The following is a 25,506-nucleotide window of genomic DNA, read 5'->3' on the forward strand; positions in this document are numbered from 1 at the left end:
CACAGCTTTAAATATTTTGTCATATTTTTTCATTGCAATACAAATTTTAGGAATATGATAGCCTGCCCTCTAAAAATGGGAGGAACAAGACAGCCTGATCCTTGAGAAGCGAAGTTTCCTTAAAAGAGGGTGTTGCCTTCAACTCCCTGTCCTCCTGGAGGAAGAAAGCAAAAGCTTTTAGCATACATTTGCCCCCTGTGTTTGTGGAGGGGGGGGACATTTTAAGAAGCAGTGATTTGCCGAGGGATTTATGGTCCAGCTCCTTGTCTTTGAACTGTAAGTTAAACTATCCCATTCCGGAGTTCATTCATTAGGTGTAAGAGAAGAATCTATCTGTAGAAACTAATAAAACAGACAGACAAATAAAAATCTTAATTAAATGGGCCTTTGAAATATTCCACTTAGTGGGGCACCTGGGTGGCTCAGTGGGTTAAGCCTCTGCCTTCGGCTCAGGTCATGATCTCAAGATCCTGGGATTGAGCCCAAATCGGGCTCTCTGCTCAGTGGGGAGTCAGCTTCCTCCTCTCTCTGCTTGCCTCTCTGCCTATTTATAATCTCTCTTTCCATCAAATAAATAAATAAAATATTTAAAAAAACAAAATATCCCACTTTCTGCCATTGTTCTGGTGAATGAAATTTTAGCTGGAACAATTTAATGAATGTTCATTGCTTTGACTTGTTTTCTACAATATTTGTCTTGGTCTAAGATTATTCTACTGAGTGTAGGGCCCAATTGAATAAACTCTAGAAAAACTGGAATACTGAAATAAGACTCGGGAAACATCTTTACTTATAGGGGAAGACTGTTCCTTAAATCTATGCATAGGGCATAGAAGATCTGTGATCCTAGACTCACAGCTCACTTTGTTTCTCCCGAGGCATCATTTGAAATTACATAACAGGGGACTAGACTAGTAAATTCACTTTTTTATATTGATCATAATTCAACATTTAGGAGTTCTGGTTACTTCAATTACCTTATCTTTCCCAATCACATTCATTATCTTTATTGAGAATAATTTTAATTTTATTAAAGAGCTGTTCATAAGGTGCATGGCTGACCCAGTGGGTAGAGCATGCAACTCTTGATCTCAGGGTCATGAGTTCAAGCTCCTCATTGGTTATAGAGCCTACTAAAAAAAATGAAATTATCAATTTTAAAGTGAGTGATCCAGTGGCATTTAGTATATTCACACTTTGTGCAACCACTACCTCTGTCCAACTGCAAAGTATTTGTATCACCCCAAAAGGAAACCTTATACCCAGTGAGCAGTTACTGCCCATTTTCCTCTAGCAATCACCAATTTTCTCTTGGTCTTTTTAAATTTACCTGTGTAATATTTCATGTAAAGTGTGACCAAACAATATGTGATGTTTTATTCCTGACTTCTTTGACTTAACATAACAATGTAGGCATTCTTCCATATTTCAGATATTAGTATTTCATTCCTTTTTATTGGTGACTAGTATCCCATTGTATGTATGTGCCTCAACTTGTTTATCCTTGTATTCACTGATGGAAATTTGGGTTGTTTTTACATTTTGGCTATTGGGTATAGTGCTGCTATCAACATGTGCATACATGTAGTTTTTGAGTCCTATTATTTTTTTCATGGTTAGGGGTGTATAACTAGGAATGGAATTATAGGATCATATGGTAATTCTCTGTGTGAAGAATTCTCTGTGGTATGTGAAGTGGTATCTCATTTGGCTTTAATTCACATTTCCATACTGGTTAGTGATGTTGAGCCTCTTTTCATGTGTTTATTGGCCATTTGTATATCCTGTGAAAAAATGTCTATTTAAATCCTTTGCTGCTGTTTTAATTGGACTTTTGGTTTAATTGTTGACTTGTACAAGTTCTGTATTCTGGATATAATCTCTTGCCAGATATATAATTTGCACATATTTTCTACTATTCTATAGGTTTTCACTTTTTTGATAGTGTCCTTTGATACACAAAGTTCTCAATTTTGATGGAGTTTATTTATTTTGTTGTTGTTGCTCGTGTTTTTAGTATCATATGTATGAATCTATTGCTAACTCCGAGTCATAGGGATTTACCAGTATATTTTTTTAAAGAGATTTATGGTTTTACCTTATCTTTTTGGATCATTGATTGATTTTGAGATAATTTTGGTATATGGTGTGAGGTAGGGAATCCACCTTCAGATTTTACATAACATACATTTCTCTTAGCACCTTTGTTGAAGAGACTATTCTATCCCCATTGTATGGTATTTCACCTTTGTTGATTATCACTGATCACAGATAATCTGGATTTATTTAAGGATGTGCATTTTTAATATATGGCTCTATGAATCTGTCCTTGTGCCAGCATCACACTGTGTTGGTTACTATAGCTTTGTAATAAGTTTTGAAATGAGAAAGTATGAATGGTACAAATTTTTTAAAATTGTTTTGCTATTCAGAGTCCCTTGCAATTCATATCAATTCAAAAATTGGCTTTTCCATTTTTGCAAAAATAGGCAGTTGTGGTTTTGATAGCAATTGTGTTGAATATGTGGATCACTTTGGTTAATATTATCATCTTAGAAATATTAGTCTTTCAAGTGACAAACATAAATTGTCCTTCCATTTATTTATGTCTTTAATTTCTTTCAGTAATACTTCATGATTTTAAATGTACAAGTCTTTCATTCTTCAGTGAAATTTATTCCTAAGTATTTTATTCTTTTGGATGTTACAAAAAATAGAATTGATTTTTTAATATCCTTTTTTTTTTTTTTTGGATTACTCAGTGCTGGTGTATACAAATACAACTATTTGTAGAATATTGACTGGGTGCCCTTTAACTGTATGGAATCCACTGATTAGTTCTCTGGGGCTATTAAGGATTTTTTGGTCTTTTAGTGTATATAATTTATTTCTTCCTTCCTAAATTCACTTCCTTTTATTTCTGTATCTTGTCTAATTATTCTGGCTAGATTCTAGTACAGTGTTGAATAGCAGTGGTGAAAATGAACATCTTTTTCTCCTTTCTGATCATAGGGGTAAAGCTTTCAGTCTTTCATCATTGACTATTGTTTTAGCTTTGGGTTTTTCATAAACAATCTATTGGTGAGTTTGAGGAAGTTTCCTTCTATTCCTGATTTAAAAAAAAAAAACATTTTTATGAGCAGAGAGTGATGGATTTTGTCAACGCATTTTATCATTAATTGATATGATTAAGTGTTTCTCTTTCTTTGTTTCCCCCTAATAATGTGTTGTTACTGTGGTTGATCTTCATTAGTTGAGCTCCCCTTACATTCCTAGGGTAAATCCTTTTCCTTAATGATGCATAATCCTTTTGATATGCTGAAAAATTTGATTTGTTAATTTAAAAATTTCTGCCATTCTCTGCTAGTATTGCATTGAGGAGTTTTGCATCTATATTCATAAGGAATATTAATAAATTATCTTTTCTTACGTTTGTTTAGATTTGCATCAGGATGATTCTAACTTTATAGAATGAATCAATAAGTATTCCCTCCTTTTCTGGTTTTTGGATGGGTTTGAGAACATTGGTGTTAATTTTTTAAGTGTTTTGTAGAATTCACAAGTAAAGCCATTTAATCCTGATAATTCTTTATTGGAATGTTTTTCATTTCTGATTCAATTTCTTTTTTTTTTTAATTTACTTGTTAAAAATCTATACAGAGTTTCACAACCCTGAGTTAGTGACTTGAGACAAAATCAAGAGTTGGAAGCTTAACTCACAGAGCCACCCAGGTGCCCTTACAACTTACTTTGAATTGATGCTAACTCAACCTCAATAGCCTACATAAACTCTACTTCTATATAGCTTTGCCCTTCCTTATATTTGTTTTGTTGCAAATTATATCTTCTATACATTGTGTACCCTTTAACATAGATTTAAAATTATTTCTTCATTTGTCTTATATAAGAAATATAGAGTGGAATTCTAAACCAAATATACAGTAATGTTGACTTTTATGTTCAGTTATATAGTTATTTTTACTAGAGTTCTTTATTTTTTCATCTGATTTTAAGTTACTAACTCCTTTTACTTCATCCTAAAGCAATCCCTTTAGCATTCCCTAGACTAGGTCAGATCCACTTGTAATGAACCTCCTCAGCTTTTGTTAAACTCGGAATGTTTTGGTTTCTCCTTCAACTTTGAAGGATGGTTTTGCTGGATACAGGATTTTGGTTGACGGCTTTTTCTTTTCAGCACTTTCATAATGATATCTCATCCCTTTCTGGCCTCACAGTTTTTGTTAAGAAATTTGTAGTTAAACCCATTGAAGATTCCCTATATGTAAGTTGATTGTCTTTTGCTGCTTTCAAGATTGTGTGTTTGTCATTAGCTTTTGGTAATTTGATTTCAGTGTATCTCAGCCTGGATCTCCCTGTGTTTATCCTTCTTGGAGTTTTTGACCTTCTTGAGCACATAAATACATGTAGTTTTACAAATTTAGCAGGTGTTTGGCATTATTTCTGCAGATACTCTTTCTGTCCTTTCTTTCCTCTCTGTTTGGGACTCCCTTGGTCTTATATTGGTATGCTAGTGGTCTTCCACATGTCTTTCAGTTTTGTTTTCTATTTTCTATTTTCTTTTTGTTCCTCAGGGTAGATAATTTCAGTTAGCCTAAATTCTAGTTTACTGTTTTTTTTTTTTTCTTTTGCCTCCTCAAACCTACCATTTAAACCCTCTAGTAAATTTTAATTCTCATGGTAGTACATTTTAGCTCCAGAATATATGTGGATTTTTTTAAAGATTTCTATCTTGGGGGACCTGGGTGACTCAGTAGTTAGGCATCTGCCTTCAGCTCAGGTCATGATCCCAGGTTCTGGGCATCGAGCCCCACATCAGGCTCCCCACTCGGCAGGAAGTGTGCTTGACCTCCTGCTTCTGTTCCCTTTCTCCCTGTGTCTTTCTCTGTGTCAAATAAATAAATAACATCTTTAAAAAAATTTCTATCTCTTTAATGATATTCTCCATTTTTTATACATTGTCGTCATGGTTTCCTTTTGCTCTTTGTTCATGGTTTCCTTTAGTTCTGTGAGTATATTTAAAACAGTTGATTTAAAGTCTTCATCTAATAAGAAACTTGTTTCTGCTTCCTCAGGGGCAGTTTCTGCTAATTTCTCCTGTCAGTGGACCATACAATCTTGGTTCTTCCTATGCTTTAAATTTTGTACTGAAAACTGCATTTTGAATACAATAATATAGAACACTTGACACTGGATTCTTCCCCCTCTTAAGAACATATTTTTGTTGTTGTTGTTTGCTATAGACTTGAGCTGTTTTTGTTGTTTTTAATTGACTTTTCTGATGTATTTTAAAAAGTCAGAATTTTCTGTCATATGTAGTCTCTGAAGTTTCTTTAGCTTGTGTTCAGCTAGTATTTTTACAAAGAATTCCTTGAATTGCAGGAGCCAAACAAACTCTCCCATTCTTTTCAGATCAGTTCTGTGCTGGGGATTTAATTCACTACTTAATCTGGTCATTTACAACTCTGTCTTGGCTGTCAAGTCCTGTTTTTATTAAGCCTAGAGTTCAGTCAGAGGTGGACACTTAAGGTCTTTTCAGGTCTTTTCTGAACATGCAACCTGCTCTTAACATGCTTGTGGTTTCCTGAATTTCCCAATATATGTAAGCACTTTGAATTTCTAATTTCTTAAAGAAATCTTGCCCCAGCTTCTCAAGCTTGAGTGCTCTGTTTTATCCTTTAACTGTAATTTTACCACGCCACCCCCCGCCCCCCAGATAGCTGTGGCTTATTCTTTTACCTTATAACATTTTTCATAATATCCACTGATTTTCTGTACTGGGTATTCTGGGTCTGGTGTAAGAAAAGTAAGTGCCTTCTGTCAGTCTTTCCAATAGCTCCAGACAAGGAAGAGCAGGCAAACAGAGTTTCTTTGAGATAAGGTCTATTCTGCTTCTTCCAGAACCCAGGGACCAAGGTCACATACTCTAAATGCAGGCTGTTGACTTAAAGATCAGCACGGAACTAGGGAGGGGATTGGAGTAATGACAAATACAAATGCCACAAAGCTTTTCTACTATTTCTAGATTACTTTTTTCTTGATTCATTGTTTACTAGATTGTTGTAAATGTTTGACTATTTTCCAGTGTTCTGACAAAGTTTATTCTGGCTGTTTTGCTTGCTTTTTGATGTTTCTGTGGAGTAACAGCCTCTTGGAGCTACCTATTCCTCCATGTTCACTGATACCCCTCTGATGATAAACTTTGCTGATACAGTTTGCATGTGCTTTGGCCTCTGTCTATGATTAACATGAGTTCTTTATTCTACTTGAAACCTTCAAGCATAGGGTTTATATCTTTACCATCTACACAATTCCCCATGCTTACCATACCATGCATAATAGTTTGCATTATCAGTACAAACTGGGTTTCCAATAAATGTTGACCAGGAACAAACTTGCCAATTATTCATGCTTACATTAGCAATTAGAGATTTTAACAGAAGTATTTTGTGAAATTTCTTGAGGGGGAATATAGTATATAGGGTATGATCATTAAATCTGATGAAAAAATGATGATATTGCCCAAAAGAAAAATCCACATCATAGAGACCTAGAATACTATTTATTATACACTTAGCTGTTTGAAATGTAGATAAAAGTAAACAATAAAATACACAGTGATATACACAATAGGGCCTAGGGTAGTATATTTTAACAGATTATTAAGGACCTAAAAATACTTTTGGGGCATTTCAATTATATCTATCAACATTTACTGGGTTAGATATTAAATTATATATTAATATATATTATTAATATATATTATTAATATATATAACATAAAATATATTAAATAAATTAAATATTAGATATTAAAATATAATTTTTGAGAATTTTTCTAAATGTTTCTTAATCACTTAAAATGGCAATAATAAAACTATACATGTGAATATACATGACATATAATAAAATAGTCATATTTTTCAGAAGAAAAAATAGTGAGAATAGCATTATTTCTTACTTTTTACAAATCTGTTTAATGTCTGGATGAATAGAAGGCATCAGATTTCTCATATGTTTTTCTGTGTTAATTCTTTTTGGTTGACATACATGAAGGAATCATGATCTCATAATTATATGTAGTTATAAATGGAAGATGTGTTTTAATAGCTTTTCACATAATTATAGTTGTCCTTCCTTGATCCTTCTTGAAAACTTGGCTGGTGATTGATTCTCAAAGGTTAGTTGCCATGTGGAATCTGAAAATATGTCAATAAATTATCAGTGCTTTTCTACATTAAAACCCATTAGTCCACCTTTACATTAGAAAGATCTCTTACTTATGCATGATTCTGTAGCATTGTGCCTCGGCCATTTGCAGAATATCAGTTCATTGCATTATGCCAATTTTCCAATTGTTTATGGGGTTTATAGTACAACATAAAAACAAAACAGAACAAAAACATAGTTAATGTCACTGATAACACTACTTAAGTCTCACTAGAAAAATTCTGGGGAGTGCTTGCTGGTTCATTCAGTAGCATGTGTGACTCCTGAACTCAAGGTTGTGAGTTCAAGCCCCACATGTGGTGCAGAGATTACTTAAAATCTTAAAAAAAAAAAAAAAAAAAAATTGGAAAGCAGTCAAATTCAAGGTAGAAGTCACCAGTTTTCCAAAATGTATGAGTTTTGCTTAAGAGCTTAAATTTTATAATTTTATAATTTGTAACAGATAGTCACATGTATGTATGTCTATATGTTCATGCATGTATATGTTTTACATAAGAGGCTCATTTCACTATTTCGAAAAAAAGCATTTGCCTGTGTATCCTATATTTTCTGAAAGCTTGCACTATGCTACTTTGTTTTTGTGAAAAATCTACATGAGTATAATAAGGCTTCTTTTTTTTTTTTTTTTTTTTTTTTGGGTAAAACTGAAAATCCTCTTTGGATTTCTTTTGGTTAGCCAAAACAAGTACTAATGTAGGACATTCATAAAAACAGGTACAATATAATGTGAGCTCTCAGAAGGCAGGGGGTACTTTCACTTTATGCATTTCAGTTTACAAAAGGTTTCAAAGGAACAGTCTACTTTCAAATACCAAACAAAACCTATACTTAAATCTGAAGTCATTGTTTGTTATTCATTCCTTCTTGTAAATATGGTGTTACGTGAAAAAAAAAAAGGTGGTTAATTCAGTTCATAACTAGCTGCCAAGGTGTTTTTCCTTGAGAAGATGATCGTGTTGGTATACGGTACAAGGGGTTTTGATTTTGTTTGAGTGTACTTCAGATTTTAAACAGATTTTACACAGATATTAAAAGATTTAAGTATTGATATTTAATACAATTTTTATATTTTATAGTTGTATCAAGGAAGTTCTTGAGTGAAATTTTTTTTTTTAATTGAGAGCATATAGACATAATAGTGTTGGCTCACAATAAAGTGCTCTGAATTTCATACACCATTGTTTTGTACCAAGGGTGAAAATTTCAACCCAGTGTAAAAGGAAGATAATGTTGTAATATTATTGTGAATATAATTTTGAGTGTAGGACCCCTCTTTGGTAGTTTTCACAAACTATATATACTCTGTAAACCTGAGCTATAGGGTACTAAAGATAGGAACCAAAAATTTGCTAATGGTAATGTAATTGAAACAAACAGTGTACCTGAGGGAGGAACACGGCTAAATAAGAACTCAAAGGCTCAAAGCAGAACCATAGCACTTTAAGGTAAAAAAAAAAAAAAAAATAAGGAAAAAGGCATCATTCCAGAGTGTGCATGTGTCTGCATCATTGCATAATTTTCTCACCATGTGAAAAGACTTTGTGCAAGTATATTTCTCATATTTAGCTTTTCTACTCAAATCCAGGAGATGTTAATTTGAGAAAGGCCTCAAAAAGAGGTTTGAGAATGATTAGCATTTTGAATAATTGACTAATTTGACTAATTAAACCTATGAGTAAATCCTAAAGCTCTTGATTTATTTATTCAAGAGATGACAAGTTTGAGGTAGAATTTAATAAGTCCTTCAGAACCTGAAAATACATTCTTTCTTTGATGAGCACCTAGAGTCTCTGCTGAAAACAAGGGGAAGTTGTCTAACATATAATAGAAGTGAGGGGATCCTACTGCTAGACCATTGTATGTGTGTGTGTGTGTGTGTGCATGAGCATGTGTGCTCACGCATACCAGTGTGTGTGCATGGTATTTCCAATAAAATTATATATGAAGAGGTCAAAAATATGGTAAAGTAGAGCTGTTATGGTTGTGGAGTTCTGACCACATAACCCCTGTCCTTCCCCCTCCAGTTTTGTCCTGAGAGAGTTTATAGTAGTTTCTGGAATACAGCAGGCGGTGGTGTGATTTTGGTCAGAATTTTTCTCTCTACAAAGAGGAAACTGATGTGTAAACAGACTAAGTGAAATTGTCATGGGCATATGTGCTAGCTAAGGGTTGAACTAGAATTAGCATATGACCTCCTAGCTCTGATGCAATCTCTGTTATTTCAGCACTGTTACTTGTTCTTGTGTGAGAACAGAGATGGGAGTATAGGTCCATACCCGTGTGTTGGGAACCTTAGAGAAGATGAAAGGGTTACAGGAGGCAAACCTCTGGTAATCCACATTTCATTATTTCATATTCAATGTAAAATTCCTAAAAGTTCTCCCCATGTATGGTGAAAAGGGACCAGAGTGGGGAAGGGGAAGAAGGAGACACATGGATAAATATAGGATACCTTATTTACCAGCTGTCCTGTTGGATTCTATTCAGTATAGACCCAGCTTTGGTCATAATTTGGTAACTTTTCACATAGCTGATTTTTAATATGCATTTTTATAATTGAAATATGGCTTTTGATATAAATACCACGTGCCAGAAATATACTTAGGAAGGAACAAATGTTCAGTGGAAAATAATCTGATTTAGGGAATAAATTGTATTAGAAGGGTATATATTAATAGAGTTTATAAGAAACTGGGTTAATCTGAATCAAAAGTAGTTGTAGGCAGTAAAATTGATGAGGAAGACTGGCCTCTTTGTTCAAGAAATTTAGCTATTGCAGCAAGATACGAGAGTAAAAAAAGGCAAAAGAAAGAGATACAAAAGTAAATTCCCGACATGCCAGAAGGAACAAGGGTGTTTTTCTGGGACTATAAAACAGATGTTATGTGATGCACTAATTCTTTTTGTACTTCTGCTTGAATGGCTGAATTGATGGTCACAACAATACTACGTGACAAGCTGCTTGAAATTTCCTTCATTGAAAAGAGAAATAATTTATTATTTGTGTGATTCATATTTTTGGCCTTATAGATTCAACATAGTCAAATGTCCTTCTTCCAAAAAGAGACTTTAGAGTGATTTTTACACTTTACCTTTTTTTTTTTTAGTTAATTACAAGAAGAAACTCAAATACTGAGTTTCTGGTAGGGTAAATCTGAGATTTACATTCATAGATCTTGGAACATTTGGCTTAAAACAAGAGTGAAAGACAGGGATGTTCCAGAAGAACAAAAAAACATTTCTTTGTGGTTCTGAAATTGAAAAATTTAAAGCTGCTTCATATTGACTTATACATTTTGATGTTTTAATGATAATAATGAAAATGACTTTTAGTAAACTGAATATTTTGCCTAATGATTTCCATATATTTGCTAATTTCTTTAAAAAATAAATAGGGGTGTACCTGGATAACTTATTCAGTTAAATGTCCAACTCTCGATTTCAGCTCCCGTCATGATCTCAGGATCTTAAGAGCGAGTCCTGTGTCCAGTTGCACACTTGGGGTGGAGTCTCTTCCTCTACCCCTCTCCTGACTCATGCTCTCTCTAAATCAAATAATCAATCAAATTTTCATTAAAAAAATCCACCTCTCATTATAACTAATAAGGTACTGGGTAGCATATTTCTGGTTAGATTGCAGTTAAATATGAGATACCTCTCTGATATGTGTGTGTGTGTGTGTGTGTGTGTGTATGTATACATACTATATCTGAAAACCTATAATAATTAATAACTGCTGGTAAAAGGCTAAGTATTTTTTAGCCAAAAAAGACACTATGGTTATTGTTATAATAATGAAGAGCAGCACAAAAATCTAATAACATGCATGGTATAACAAAAATCACAAGAGGAGAAGGGAACAGAGGATTTGGGGTTGGGTAAAATAGGTAAAGGGGAATGGGAGAAATAGGCTTCCAGTAATTGTATGAATAAGTCCTAGGAATAAAAAGCACAACATAAGGAATGCAGTCAGGGATATCGTAATGGGAATGTAAAGGGACAGATGGTAGTAGCTACACTTGTGGTGAACATAGCTTATAATATATAAACTTGCCAATTCACTAAGTTGTATGTCTGAAACTTATGTAACATTGTATGTCAACTGTACTAAAAAAAATTGGCAATGGTAATCATTTGTTAAATGGTTACAAGATATAGAATCTTAGCTAAAATGTTCAGCTTTGGCAACATGAATTCAGTGACAGAACTGACATTAAATAATTCATTCCATGTTCTTTTTTCTGCTCTAATCTGTCTTTTAAGATCATAGACTGTTACTGGTATTTTTGTGCTTTCTTCCAAAAATCCAATCTTGCTTTTAAATGGCCTTTTGAAATAAGTTGATTGCATAATCTTAGAAGAAAAAAGAAAGTTCTTTAGTATTGAACTGAAGAAAAACTAATTTCTGACTTTCAGTTCTTTGTTTCTCTTTATAGAAACTAACTGTGTTACTTTTTATCTAGTTTACTCTTGACATCAGAGGTTCAGAAATATTTCTTAATTTAATTCCTATTTGAAATAATTTCCTGTTAAAACACTAATAAAATATATCTAATCAGCTAGTTAGAATTTTCCACAAGAAGTACAACACCATTTCCCCTTCTGTTCACGTGATTCTGTCCTCTCTCCTGATGCCCACTATACCACCTCCTCCATTGCCCACTGCAATGTTTAAATCTCTATCTACTTTTACAGGAGGTTGTTACCTGTTTAGTGTTAGTGCAAGCTACTCTTCTAGCACATTTCTATTTTTTTTTTAAAGATTTTATTTATTTATTTGACAGACAGAGATCACAAGTAGGCAGAGAGGCAGGCAGAGAGAGAGAGGAGGAAGCAGGCTCCCCACCAAGGAGAGAGCCCGATGCGGGGCTCGATCCCAGAACCCTGGGATCATGACCTGAGCCGAAGGCAGAGGCTTTAACCCTCTGAGCCACCCAGGTGCCCCAATTTCTATTTTATTTTATTTCTATTTTAAACATTGATGGGGCGCCTGGGTGGCTCAGTGGGTTAAAGCCTCTGCTTCGGCTCAGGTCATGATCTCAGGGTCCTGGGATCGAGCCCTGCATCCGGCTCTCTGCTCAGTGGGGAGCCTGTTTCCCTTCCTCTCTCTCTGCCTGCCTCTCTGCCTACTTGTGATCTCTGTCTGTCAAATAAATAAGATCTTTTTTAAAAAATAAAAAAAATAAACATTGATGAATTTTTAAAATTCACTGAAATGATAATACATTTCCCACTCCTTCGTATCTGATAGTCATGGCTAAATCCCAGACCTATTCAAAATATTTGTTGCTTGAACATTTCTCAACCAGTCAACAGACCATGAAGTTTTGTTTTATTATCTAACTGCTGTGTCATTAGTTGCCTTCTTATTTTCCATCTTTTTTCCCCATTCTTTTCTTTCACTAGGATGTTGAAACATTATACAGCAGACTAAATGTCAAAGTGTTTGTCATTTGAGATCAGATACACAATCCCAAACTCTCTCTAATGTTTCTTAATTTATCACCAAGAAAAAGAATAAAGGTTTACTAATTCCCAGTTGAATAATTGGTTCATAACGTAAATTTGAAGAATGAAAGGACATATTATTGAAACAAAAAAAAAAGATGTGTCCTAGTACAACCTGTGCCTATTTCTTTTCTTTCTTTATTTTTTTTAAATTTTTTAAATTTTTATTATTTTATTTTATTTTATTTTTTAGAGAGGGAAAGAAGGGCCAAAACTAAGAGTTGGAAGCTTAACCAGCTGAGACCCTCAGGCACCCCAAGAGAGATGGATATTAAATAAGTAATATTTTGTTATATTAGGGAATAGATAGTGTTTCAGAATTTCCTCTTAGGAAGATTTGTAAGAAAGGTACTGTACATGAGGGGGTTCATCTCTTAAAATCCTTTATACTCTGTTACCACTTTCCCTCTGACCTATCTTCTCTGCATTCAATGTGAATGGATTTGGGATGAATGGTGTCCATGAGCCTTTGTTGTTAAGTGTGGCCTTTGTGTTGAAATACAGAGAAAGTTGTTAAAAATGTATCAAATAATAAGATTTCTCCAGATTAGAATATATATATATATATATATATATATATATATATATATATATATTTCCAGATGATTCTAGCATAAATTCAGTTCCTACAAAATGAGGTTCTAATGTGGTTTATATTTGCTGATGAAGTGTGACAGGGAATGCTTGAATGCTACTGAGCAGGTGAAACAGCTCCCAGCAGTGAGCAGAGGTTTAATTTGGGATTTTCCTGATAGGTTACAGGCCATTTTCTTGAAGAAAACAAAACAAAGCAATAAAGCCCTACTTCTTAGTGAGTGCTGTGAGAAAAAAGAAAGACCATGGCAATGGGACTTTCTTGGGCAGGTTGAACCAGAAAGGAATGCTAGTAAGATCTGAGGAGGGGATGCTGAGGAGCTGAATTTTGATTTGGAGAAGGGTTCTTGTGGCTAAAAGATAGCAAGAATATTCTTAAAATAACATATATAAATTGTATATTGTCGTTTTTAAAAAGACCTAATTGATATGGTCTGAAAGAGGATGAGGAGAGAAAACTTCATTTGAGAGACATTGGAGTTTAATAAGTCAGAGAGATGCAGGTTCCATTTCAGTCCTGCCTCTTACTAACCATGTAAACTTTGTCACTTTTAATCTCACTGGGCCTTCCCTGTGGGATGAACATGCCCAATAGGATTGGGAGGGCATTTGGAAAATGGAAGATTAATTGCAAAGGATGAACACCCCAAAAGATTATGATGAGATATGAAGAGACAGGAGATAGAGGAGAGAAGCCAGCTTGGGAGGGTATTAAATGAGAAGCTTAGTTACTCATTATATATAGGCAGAAGAATTCTTTATTCCAGGACTGAAAAATTCAAGAAACTTTAGTGCCCAGGAGCTAAGACAAATTTAAAGAAAGGAATGAAGAAAGAAATAAAGGGGAAAAGAAAGAAAAAAGAATAAAGTATATAGCTTGTTCTCTCAGTAATGAATGAAACCAAAGAAATTAATTCTTAAATCACATATATGTCTCTCTCTCTCTGATTATTGTTTAAAAGGAAGATGAATTATAATAATTTGAATTACTTTGATGGGTTGATTTTATTTTTTTTCATTTTTTAATTTTTTTAAGATTTTATTTATTTATTTGACAGAGATCACAAGTAGGCAGAGAGGCAGGTAGAGAGAGAGAGAAAGGGAAGCAGGCTCCCTGCTGAGCAGAGAGCCCAATGTGGGGCTCAATCCCAGGATCCTGGGATCATGACCTGAGCTGAAGGCTGAGTCTTTAACCCACTGAGCCAGCCAGGCGCCCTTTGATGGGTTGATTTTAAAATCAATTCCAGGTAAATTGGAGTTAAAAGAAAAAAAATCTTCTTTTTAAATATATTAAATTATGGCGAATTACAAGAAATATTCAAATAAATATAAATAAATTAACAATATTTTATTATAATTATATAATTATAATTATTATAATTCACAATATTTAAATATATAAATAAACAATTTAATAATAAATAAATATAAATAAACATGATATTTAATATTTAAATATAAATAATATAATAAAATAAATAAAAATAAATAATTTACTAATAATTTAAGAATTTAAATCATTATATTAAAATTAAATGCTAATTTAAATAAATATGAATATTAAAATAAAATATTTAAATATTAAAATGTTAACTGATCAGTATAATGCAAAATGAAAAATGAATCATGTCATTTTGTTCATCAACACAGATCTAAACATTTAAGTAAAGATTTTGCAATTAATCTAGCAGTATAAAACAGTAATAATTCACTTGACCAATTAGGCTTTGTTATAAAGAAAGAAGTTGGCTGGAAATAGAAATTTCATTTATACAGTTTTTATAGCAATACATTAAAGGAAGAAAAATATGTTTGTATGAAAGAGGCTGAAGTTGCATGATGATATAGTAATTTCAAATAAAAACTCTGACATAGAAATAAAAATACTTTCTATGAATGATATTCCTTACCAAAATTCTAGAAAGAAAATATCTTATTCTATAATGAAATATTGAAGATGCTGCCATTGTAGAAAAAAGGACAGGTGTGTCATTACCACCATTATTATTCAACATTGTTTCTGGCATTCAGCATAATGGAATAATTCACTAAAATGAAATAAATGCTTTTTAATAAATGGTGCTAGTGAAATTGGGCATCAAATAGAAGAAATTTTAAATAAAATATGAATCTCAAATGATCCTCAAACCATATTCGAAAAGTAACTCAAAATGCATCAAGGACTTACATACAAAATATAGAACTATCACCCTGTTAGAAAAAAAAAAAAAAATAGGAGAAAATCTGCAAGATCCCAGAGTGGGTAAAGAGCTTTTGGTTTTGACAGCAAAAACACGATTTATAAAAGGACAAATTGATGAACTAGACCACAACGGTTTTGAAAAAGTATTTGAAATTGAATATCTGGGAAATGATTTGTATCTAGAATAAAGAACTTTCTAATTCAATTGGTAAACCAACAAACACACAAACAAAAGTAATCTAATTAGATATGGGCAAATGGCATGAATAGACATTTCACTGAAGGAAATATACTGTTTACAAATATTCACATAAAAAGATATTTATTAGCTATTTGGGAAATGCAAATTATAACCACAGTGAGAAAAAAGGCCCATTTCCAAAGGTTGCATGTTGTATTATCCTTTTTACATAGTATAACAAATAACAAAATTATGGAGATGGAAATAACAAAATTACAGAGATGGAAAATAGATCAGTGTTTGCCAATGGCTGCAGAGGGAGGCTATGGTAATAAAAGTACAGTTCCGTCCTGGTGACACAGTTATTCTGTTTCTTGACAGTTGCTCATCATATATAATAAAATCACCCAGACACACCCACACACACACACGAAATGTAAAATTGAACACGTAAAATTGTAATCTGAATAGCTTTGTATAAATATCAATTTCTTTTTGTGATATTCATTATGAAAGAGGTTGCATATATTTAAGAGAAACTGAATGAAGTATATAAAGGATTTTCTTTCTGTATTATTTTGTACATCTGTGAATCTGTGAAATCCTTATATATCTATAATATGTAATATTGAAAACCTTATATATCTAGAATATATAGTATTAAAGTAAGAATGATAAATATTCTGTTCATGATAATAGTAAACTATGTATCATTAGGAATAAATATAATAGGAAAAGTAGAGGATTTATATAAAAAACAGAAGATGTGATCTAATAAATGTACAAAATGTGAGTGTATAAATAGTTCTGAGTGAAAAACTTTAATATTACTAAATGGCTAAAGTTTTTCAATTCAGTGTGCATATGTACTACAATTTTAAGATTCTCCATTTGATAGGTTAAAATATTATTTTAAAGCCCATATAAAGGAAGATATGTTTGAGAATTACTGATACATAATTTGAAATATTTCTTGAAAATAAGATTATTTGATATGGTATACTTGCCTTATAAGATATTTCTTATATTAACATTTATAGCTATATCTGCATTATAAAGGATGTAGTAATAAAATACGTGTGAAATCTGTATAATAAAATATATAGTAGACAAAATATGCCAAATTTACCTAGGAACAACAACAAAATCCTTGTAAAAAAAAATACACACATACACACAAACATACATATATATATATTTTTTAATATTTTAAAGATTTTATTTATTTGAGAGAGAGAGAGCTGGGGGAGGAGCAGAGGGAGAAAGAGAGACTAAGAATCTCAAGTGGACTCTGCTAAGCTTGGAGCCCAACGCAAGGCTCAGTCTTGCAACACTGAGGTCATGACCTGAGCTGAAATTGAGAGTCAGGTGCTTAATGGACTGAGCTACCCAGGTGCCCTGGTTTAGACAAGGGTGTAATTACTCATATCTACCATTATAGATCATACAGCGTAGATTTACTGATTTAGAAATCTTCTGTGCCCTGCCTGTTTCCTTCCCCACTCTGCCCCACAACCCCTGGCAAACACTCATCTATTTTTAGTGTCTCCATAGTTTCCATTTTTCAGAATATTACATAGTTGAAATCATATAGTATATAGTCTTTTTGAATTGTCTTCTTTTACCTAGTTGTAGGCATTTGAGTTTTCTCCATATGTTGTCATAGTTGATGGCTCATTTTTTATCACTACATAATATTCTGTTATCTGGATATATCACAGTTTGTTTATTGATTCACCTCCTGAGGGACATCTTGGTTCCTTCCAAGTTTTGGCAGTTATGAGTGAAGTTCATACCCAGAGTTTTGTGTGAACATAGGTTTTCAGTTCATCTGGGTAAATACCACAAAGCACAAATGCTGGATTGTGTATTTAGTTTTGTGAGAAAACTCTTACTTGCCTTCCAAAGTGGCTTTAACACTTTGTATTCCCTCCAGCAACGGATGAGAGTTCGTCATTTTATTTATGATGAGGCCTTCTCTGATGCCTTTTGCAAGACATTTCCCTTCATTTCTTTGAACTTCTGCAATACTCTGTATCCTCATTCTGACATTTAGCATTTGCTCTTTTGTTTTGCAAGTGTGAATCCCTCAGGGCAGATCCTAGATATGTCTCCAGGAACTTAATACTTCATTTAAAATTTTGAAATTTTGAAAATTAAAGGTCCAGTATTTGTTGAATGAATAAAGTAAGTTCCAATTTTAATGTGTTGGAATCTCAAATGGAGCATTTTGTTTTAAAAATCCATATATGATCACGATGCCTTCTTCTAGCCTTGGGATCATACGGTTCTATCACCATTAGTAGCATTTTTTTTTTTCAGTTGTTTCTTAGCAGTTATTTTGTGGGTTAAATATGTGGTTGATTCATGTCAGAGGAAATTGCATTTGAAGTTATTGATTCTTTACCCCAGCTTTTCAGCTGGAAGAAACAAAGCTCTCACTGCAATAAGTGCTGAACCTTTAAAAAACAATATCTAATGAGGTTAGTATATATCTTTGACATTTTATTTTCAGCCAGAGTGAAGGTCACTGTTGAAAGGTAACAAAGATGATTTTATACAGTAAATAAAAATGCTATTGAAAAGAAAATGAAATACTGCTAACTTTTTATAGCCTCTTGTATCAAAAACACGTTTGTTATGCCATATTTTGGTACTTCAAACATATTATCTTTCCATTTCTTAGGCTCTTGAACTAAAAAGGGGAGTTTAAATAGTTTTTATGTCAGGGGCTTACATAAACGTATACTTTTTATTAATATTCTTGAATTGTATTTGAATTTTTGTGTTTAACTTCTCAATCTATTTTAGTATTTGCTGGTAATTATTTGGTGGAACTTGGTATCCATTCTGTTATTTGGTGAACTTCCTTCTGAGTTGGGAAGTTTTCCTTATCGTTTATATCAAGGACCCTCAACTCTCTCATCTTTGGTGTTTACAATGAAAATACAAATTTAGCTTTAGGAGAATATGTCAAAGTCATTTTAGAAAGTAATGAGCTGGATTATGATTAAACCCTAAAAAATATGTGGGCACAATGCAAAACAGGAACTCTTAACTTCTTTTATATTATATCACTACCTAACAAGGGATCGATCTATTAAATTTGTGCTAGATGAAGACAGATCTAATATTTAAAACAACTTAATATTTTGAAAAACTTCATGAAACGAAAAGCTTCAAATGCCAAAGTCCGTGTGATGATAACTACTTTATATTGTCTTCTAATTAACATAACCTTGTAACAAAATAGTCCAATTTTTAGAATGCATTAGTTATAAAAACTAACATGAGATAAGTGTCTAATCTAAGATTTGCTTCATTTTAGATGAACTCACAAATTCATCAGAAACTAAATTGTCTTTAGAAGACCTCTTCAGGAGAGACTTTGTGCTTCATGACCCAGAAGCTCGGTGGATCAATGGTATGTGCTCCATTTATTTTGAATTTCACGTCATTAAAATTAAAGTAAATAAAGTAAATAATGGTATTTTTAATTAAAATGGTATTTTAATCAGTGATTACATATACCGATATACTACTTAATCAGAAATTAATACCTTGGCTCTTGTGAGAGAAAACCAGTTCCTAAGATAGGTCATCAATCAAATTATTCTCCAAGTTTTAGATTGACTGTTCTATCTCTGCTGTTCTTCATGATCACAAGTTCTGTGGCTTTTCAAGCATATGTTAAATCTCAACATTTCTCTGGGTCATTCTTACTGGTATAGAAGTCTAGATTTGGGGAGACTGTATATGTAAGTGCTTCAAATTTGGCAGTTGGATTAATTTTCTTTTCTGATTTTATCATTATCAAAAGTTTTTAAAAAGCATTTAGATTAAAAAAGAAACAACCAAAAATAAAAGCTACAAATGGCTCCATGGACTTGGGTTTAACTTAATGAAAGGTAATAGGAGAAGTTACTGGATAATCTAATCATAAGAAATGTGCGGGTAAAAAGGAAGTCATGTTTCCTTTCCTTGAGGATTCCAATTTGCCTTTCCATACGAATCACTGTTGTTAGATAGCTGTTAATCTTTGCCCTTCACTTTATTTAGACATAATAACTTTGCTTGTTTGCAAGGCATAGAGTAGATTATTTGTATGACAGATAAAAAGGATCTTTGCCTTTTTATGTAATAAAGATCATCTCACATCCAGTCCATCTTTCTTCTCTAATATTCTAATTAAGTGCATTTATGCCTGCAAATCAAATGATAATTTGTGGAAGCTATAAAAAGAATGTAACTTAATTTTTGAGGGCAGAGGCCAAATCATACTTGTTTACCTAGCACTGATACAGTTCTTGGAGATCAGCAGGCACTCAAGATTTGAATAAATGAATGAATGTATTTAATTGAAATCCAGTGTTATTTTTAGGTAAACTCAAGTTTCAGTTAAAATTGGTTGGAAGATGAGTGTGTATCATGGGGATGGTATTATAGATACAGAAAACAAGACAGCGTTTTATTTATTTCTTTGTAAAATTTTATTTTGAATTATTCATTAACTTGGGATTTGCCATCCTGTTGCCTTGCACTATGATTACTTTAGATGTACCCTATGTTTGGTTCAGAAGAGCACTATGACTAAGGAGGGCTAATAAAGAGGTACGTCATTAACATTAGATGGATTTCTCACAAATCCTTCCCCTGCTTTTAATTTTAAAATCATCTTCGTACTTGCTAGCATTTCTATTTTCTATTAAAGGAGGTGGCATAAAAATTGTGGAAAAAATCGGGAGTCATTAGATTTGAACTGGTCAGGAACATTCTGTTTTATTTACCATAATTTTGGCCAAACTGTAGAAATTTGTGTAGTCTTTGACTTTGGAAAGCAATAAAAAATCATGGGCTTCATCATCCTTCTCAGGCGAGCTCAGACTATTCAAAGAGGCATTTACTCCTGTGTATAACTGACACTTTCATATTGAAATGCCAAAAGCCTGTACAGATACTTATGGTGAACTACTTGCTAAATTAAGCCACATTTCAATATCTAGGACACACATTCCACTTTAACCCTTTGCAGGATACCAACATAGTGTATTTGTGGTTAATCATTTTCATCACTTTTTTCATCATTTCTTTTCCAATCACTGGTAAACCTGATGTTGAGAAAATATCCTCAGACAAAGCTAGAGTATTGTTATTAAACTCTAAGTAAAACCTAACACCTAAAATATTTCTGAAATGATTTGGCATAAAAAGAATCTTTGAAACAAGGTTAAACACACTCTAAGCTTTCAGACGCATGCAGTCCTCACAGATACCACTGAAGAAATGGACTCACTGTTAGTGGATTTGTGCCGTGGCTTGCTTTTCAAGTAGAGCAGTAGATTTGTGTTCATTCATTTCTCTTATCCAACTAAGATCTCCTTTCTGGCAATCATTAGATACATGGCCTATTTACACATTCCTCACATAGCCAGAAAATACAGTGGGAGCTATGTGGATAAAATGTGTGACCTTGGCCTCATTATCACAGATTATATCTAAGGGTGAAATGTCATCTTTTTTTTTATGAGATGTCTCACTAGGTCATCTTTATATAAGTGGCTTGAAAGAGTCAAAGCTGAGCTCATTTGGAAGCTTCATTTAATTCTTGGAGGTCACCTAGGAACACTTAATGCATTACTGGTCAAGGAGAAGGAGGGAGTCGACATGGCCCTGGCAAGTCTAGGATGTAGTGCAGTAATGTCGTTCATTATGCTGTTTCTCAACTAATATATCTGTGAATGTCATTGCAGCCTTGGATGGGTGCTCATGTTCATGGTTAGCTTAACAGCTGCCTTCCCCCAAATCTGCTCATATCCTTGAAATCTCCATTTTTATAGCATCATCTTCCTAGTTATGTCACCTTGAAACCTGGAAATCCATCTTTGGTAACATTATTCATCTCCCCACATACATTTGATGATCAATCAATCATCAAAGAAAGACCCAACATTAATTGGGGGCCTTCTGGGTTAACCTTCTGTGTTAAGTTTTGTGTGAGATGCTTTTTATCCATATTTTACGAATAGCATGTAAAGTTAAAATTATTAACCCCAGAAAACTGAGACTTCAGCAAAAATATATATCCAAAAACACAGCTGATAAGAGATGGCCCCTGATTTACTGACTTTGTGACTATGTTTAAGTGTAAAACTTACCCTCTTTCATTGTTCAACTCTGAGATGTTGTTCCCAGCCTCTAACACATGTGCCAACTACTTTAATAATCTCATTGTTTTAGATTTCATTGCTATTAATCCTTTCATCTTTAGTATTACAGGAATGTCCTTTTCCTGGGTATATCCATATAATGTTAACTTATGTGGTCACGAAAGGAAATATATATAAATGTATTTATTAACATGTTCATATTATAAAAAGTGAACAAAGAGGTCTTCAAAACAGTGTTTATGGCATGTGACATCACACTATCTGTATTGTGTACCAGTGAATATGTCCAGATGGCTGGATTTTGGCCTGTTTTTTGTTGTTGTTGTTTTTTTGTTTTGTTTTTTTGGGTTTTTTTTTTTGGTCTTCTGCCATTACTTTTTTTTTTCCCTAAATTTTCTCTAACAAAGTATATGTTTATGTAATTTTTATAACTAATTAGAAAAAATAATGCCCTCCCCTTTCTTTAGTCACATGGGTCTCCAACCAATCCCTCCATCAGTCTCCTGTCAAATACAATTTTATAAAGCCCCGCTGAAAACTGTTAATGCACTTTTCAAAACGCCATCAGAGGAACCCCTTTGCCAGTTGAATAAATTTCAGTCCTCCCTTTGTAGCAAGCCTCTCAGAATTAAGCTCGGCCTCTTTCCTATTTGTCAGCTTTACATCATGTTTTAGGCACATTGAACTTCTTGATGTTCTTCGTAAGCTCAGAAGCTTTCTTGACTCTTTGCCTTCGCCCACGCTATTTTCTCCCTCTGGAATCCCTTCCTCAGTAGGAAAGCCCAGATGTTATCCAGCTTGAAACCTGATGCCCAGGTACAAAGTCAGTGACTATTTGTCCTACTAGCTGTAAGGAACATTACCTTCCTCTAAACCCTAAGGTTTGACTCACCATATTGAAATTTATACCTCAGTTATAATTTTAATATACCTAATCTCCTCTAAGACAGTGCTTCTAAAACTGTTGTGAAAGATCACTATTTTTAAATTTAATTCATTTTTTTTCCTTTGACTTTTGAACAGCAGAAGGTTAGGGGCACCAACCATCCCGCACAGTTGAAAATTCATATGTAACTTCTGACTCCCCAGAGACTTATCTACTAATAGCTTCCTATTGACCGGATGCCTTTCTGATAACATAAACCATTGATTAATATGTATTTTATACTTTATACCTGTTATACTGTATTCATATAAAATGATCTAGAATTTAAGAACCACAATAAACAAGCAAAGGGAAAAATTAAGATAGACAAGACAAGAAACAGACTCTTAACCTCAGAGAACAAACTGATGGTTATCAGAGGGTAGGGGGTTAGGGAATGGGTTAAACAGGTGATGGGGGATTAAGGACTGTGCTTGTCATGATGAGTTATGGGTTATGTATGGAACTGTTAAATTACTATACTTTACACCTGAAAATAATACTACACTGTATGTTACCAATCTGGAATTAAAATGGAAACTTAGATTAAAAATTAAAAATAAAAAATGGAAAATGGAAAAATAAACAAGAGAAAAGAAAATACTCTTTTTTTTTTTTTAAAGATTTCATTTATTTATTTGACAGACATCACTTCTCAGCCTTTTGGCTAAACTCAAGTGTATTTATTTGACAGATAGAGATCACAAGTAGGCAGAAAGGCAGGCAGAGAGAGAGGGGGAAGCAAGCTCCCTGCTGAGCAGAAAGCCCGATGCGTGGCTCGATCCCAGGACCCTGAGATCATGATCTGAGCCAAAGGCAGAGGCTTAACCCATTGAGCCACCCAGGCACCCCAAGAAAAGAAAATATTCTTTAGAAAATCATAAGGAAGAGAAAAAATACTTACTGTACAGTAATGTACCAAAAATCTGCATATAAATGGACCCAAATAATTCAAATCCATGTTGTTCAGTGTCATTTCCATTTTAGCATGAATGAATACTTTTGAAAAGTACAATAAAAGTAAATAAGTGAATAAAAGGTAACTAGATATTCAAATACAACCTCAAATTTCATCTTATTGCAATCAAGTGTTCTAAAATTATATCTCAAAAATATAAGTACAAACATAATATTGGAATTAAAGAAGGAATTTCAAATATTACTTTGGGAGAGTATTACTATTATACCTCTAACTTTTTGTTATTCCTAAATCAGAATTAAACAAATATTAAATGCCTCTTCTCATATTTTGAAGAGGCACTGGCATATCACAATTTAAAGTTTTAATGTAATAAATTAGCTTGCTTCCTTCTTTTTAAATTAAATAATCTAGGTTAGACTGATGATAGCATTGCTCATCGAGGACAACCTTTATCTTGATTATTTCTGTTTTTTGTTTTAATAATAATCATGTAGAAGAGAAATCAATTATGATCCTCCAAAATGAGGATCATAATAATGGAAAGCAAAGACTTTAAAGCAATTTTGGTGATCTCTGAATATTCATTTTGAGCTTTTACCCATAACGAATCATGAGATAACTTGGTAAGTTCCACTCTTTACCACTAGCCAGTTTCAAAATTTATCCTGCATAGTATAGATCATTTAAATCATCTTTTGTTAAAAGTAGATCTTGGATTTTAAATACATCTGGGTTATAATAGGCAAACAAATGTTAAATTATAGCATCAGGTAATGAGATTCTGTTGTGTACAGCTAGTCTGTTACTGGCTCACCCACTAGTTCAGCTGCTCAGTGAGATTAGTCCACTTATGTATTTGGACTTGCAGTGATGTGAAATTGCTTCCAGATTTTCTAAATGTGTACTCTCAATTAAACTTGTCCCATTGTTGACCAGTGACCAATACTTTGCCAGCTGTCTGTGGTTTGCCAACATCAGCTCAGAGAGACAGAAGGCCCTGGGGAATGGAACCTGCATCATGTTCATGTTTGAGTCACCCCAGGAATTAGCACCTTGCCTAGACTCATCTCCTACTCAGTAAGTGGTTTAGTTAGTATAATGGGACACACCACTATATTTTCCTATATATGGGTGGACCCCTTGATCCACAAACAGTAGAGGATTAATTTCAGTTCCTTCTCTCATGATATGCATAGACTTTTCTCTGTTCTATATCAACCTGTCCTTCCCAGTGTCTGTACAGCATGTGAGCTGTTGCACTTTTTTTTTTTTTTTTAAATGGCTAGTTGGGATGTCTGAGGTTCTGGATTTAATCATGACTTTATTGGACAGTGTTGGCACCATTCAAGTCATCTCCCAAGGTAATATCCAAAACCAGATATGTAAACCTGCTACCTTTTAAATGATGTGTGACAAAGTGACATATTAATATAGGAAAGTCACTAAAATGAGACAAACCTGGGTCTCTCAACAATTTTTTAAAGCCTACTAATGTTTGTATTTTGTCTTACTTTGTTTTCATTTAAACTGGGGGTAATAGTTCTTATATGTAGAAGCATAGCAAAAATTAAATAAGCAAAATATGTAAAAAGCAAAGATAACAAAGGTAAAGACAAAATAAAAAAAAAATAAGAAAATATGTAAGTAAAAGGGGAAGGTCTGAAGCCTTCCGTGGTCAGAATCCTGATAACCACTTTTAGAGATGCTGTTAATACCTAATATTTCTTTGTAAATGGCCCTCTCATCCTGATGGACAAA

At 33.3% G+C, this 25,506-nt stretch overlaps 1 protein-coding gene across 4 annotated transcripts in view; it reads left to right on the plus strand.

The window, feature by feature from the left end:
- Positions 1-25,506, plus strand: part of DPP10 (dipeptidyl peptidase like 10) — a 1,361,251-nt gene that overhangs the window by 865,039 nt on the left and 470,706 nt on the right. For all 4 annotated transcript variants that reach the window (XM_032353837.1, XM_032353835.1, XM_032353834.1 and 1 more), the window contains one exon: positions 19,063-19,158. In XM_032353837.1, coding sequence (XP_032209728.1) covers positions 19,063-19,158 — 96 coding nt within the window. The remainder of the gene's footprint in view (positions 1-19,062; positions 19,159-25,506) is intronic.

This window comes from Mustela erminea, chromosome 8 (genome assembly GCF_009829155.1).
Source record: "Mustela erminea isolate mMusErm1 chromosome 8, mMusErm1.Pri, whole genome shotgun sequence".
NCBI lineage: Eukaryota > Metazoa > Chordata > Mammalia > Carnivora > Mustelidae > Mustela > Mustela erminea.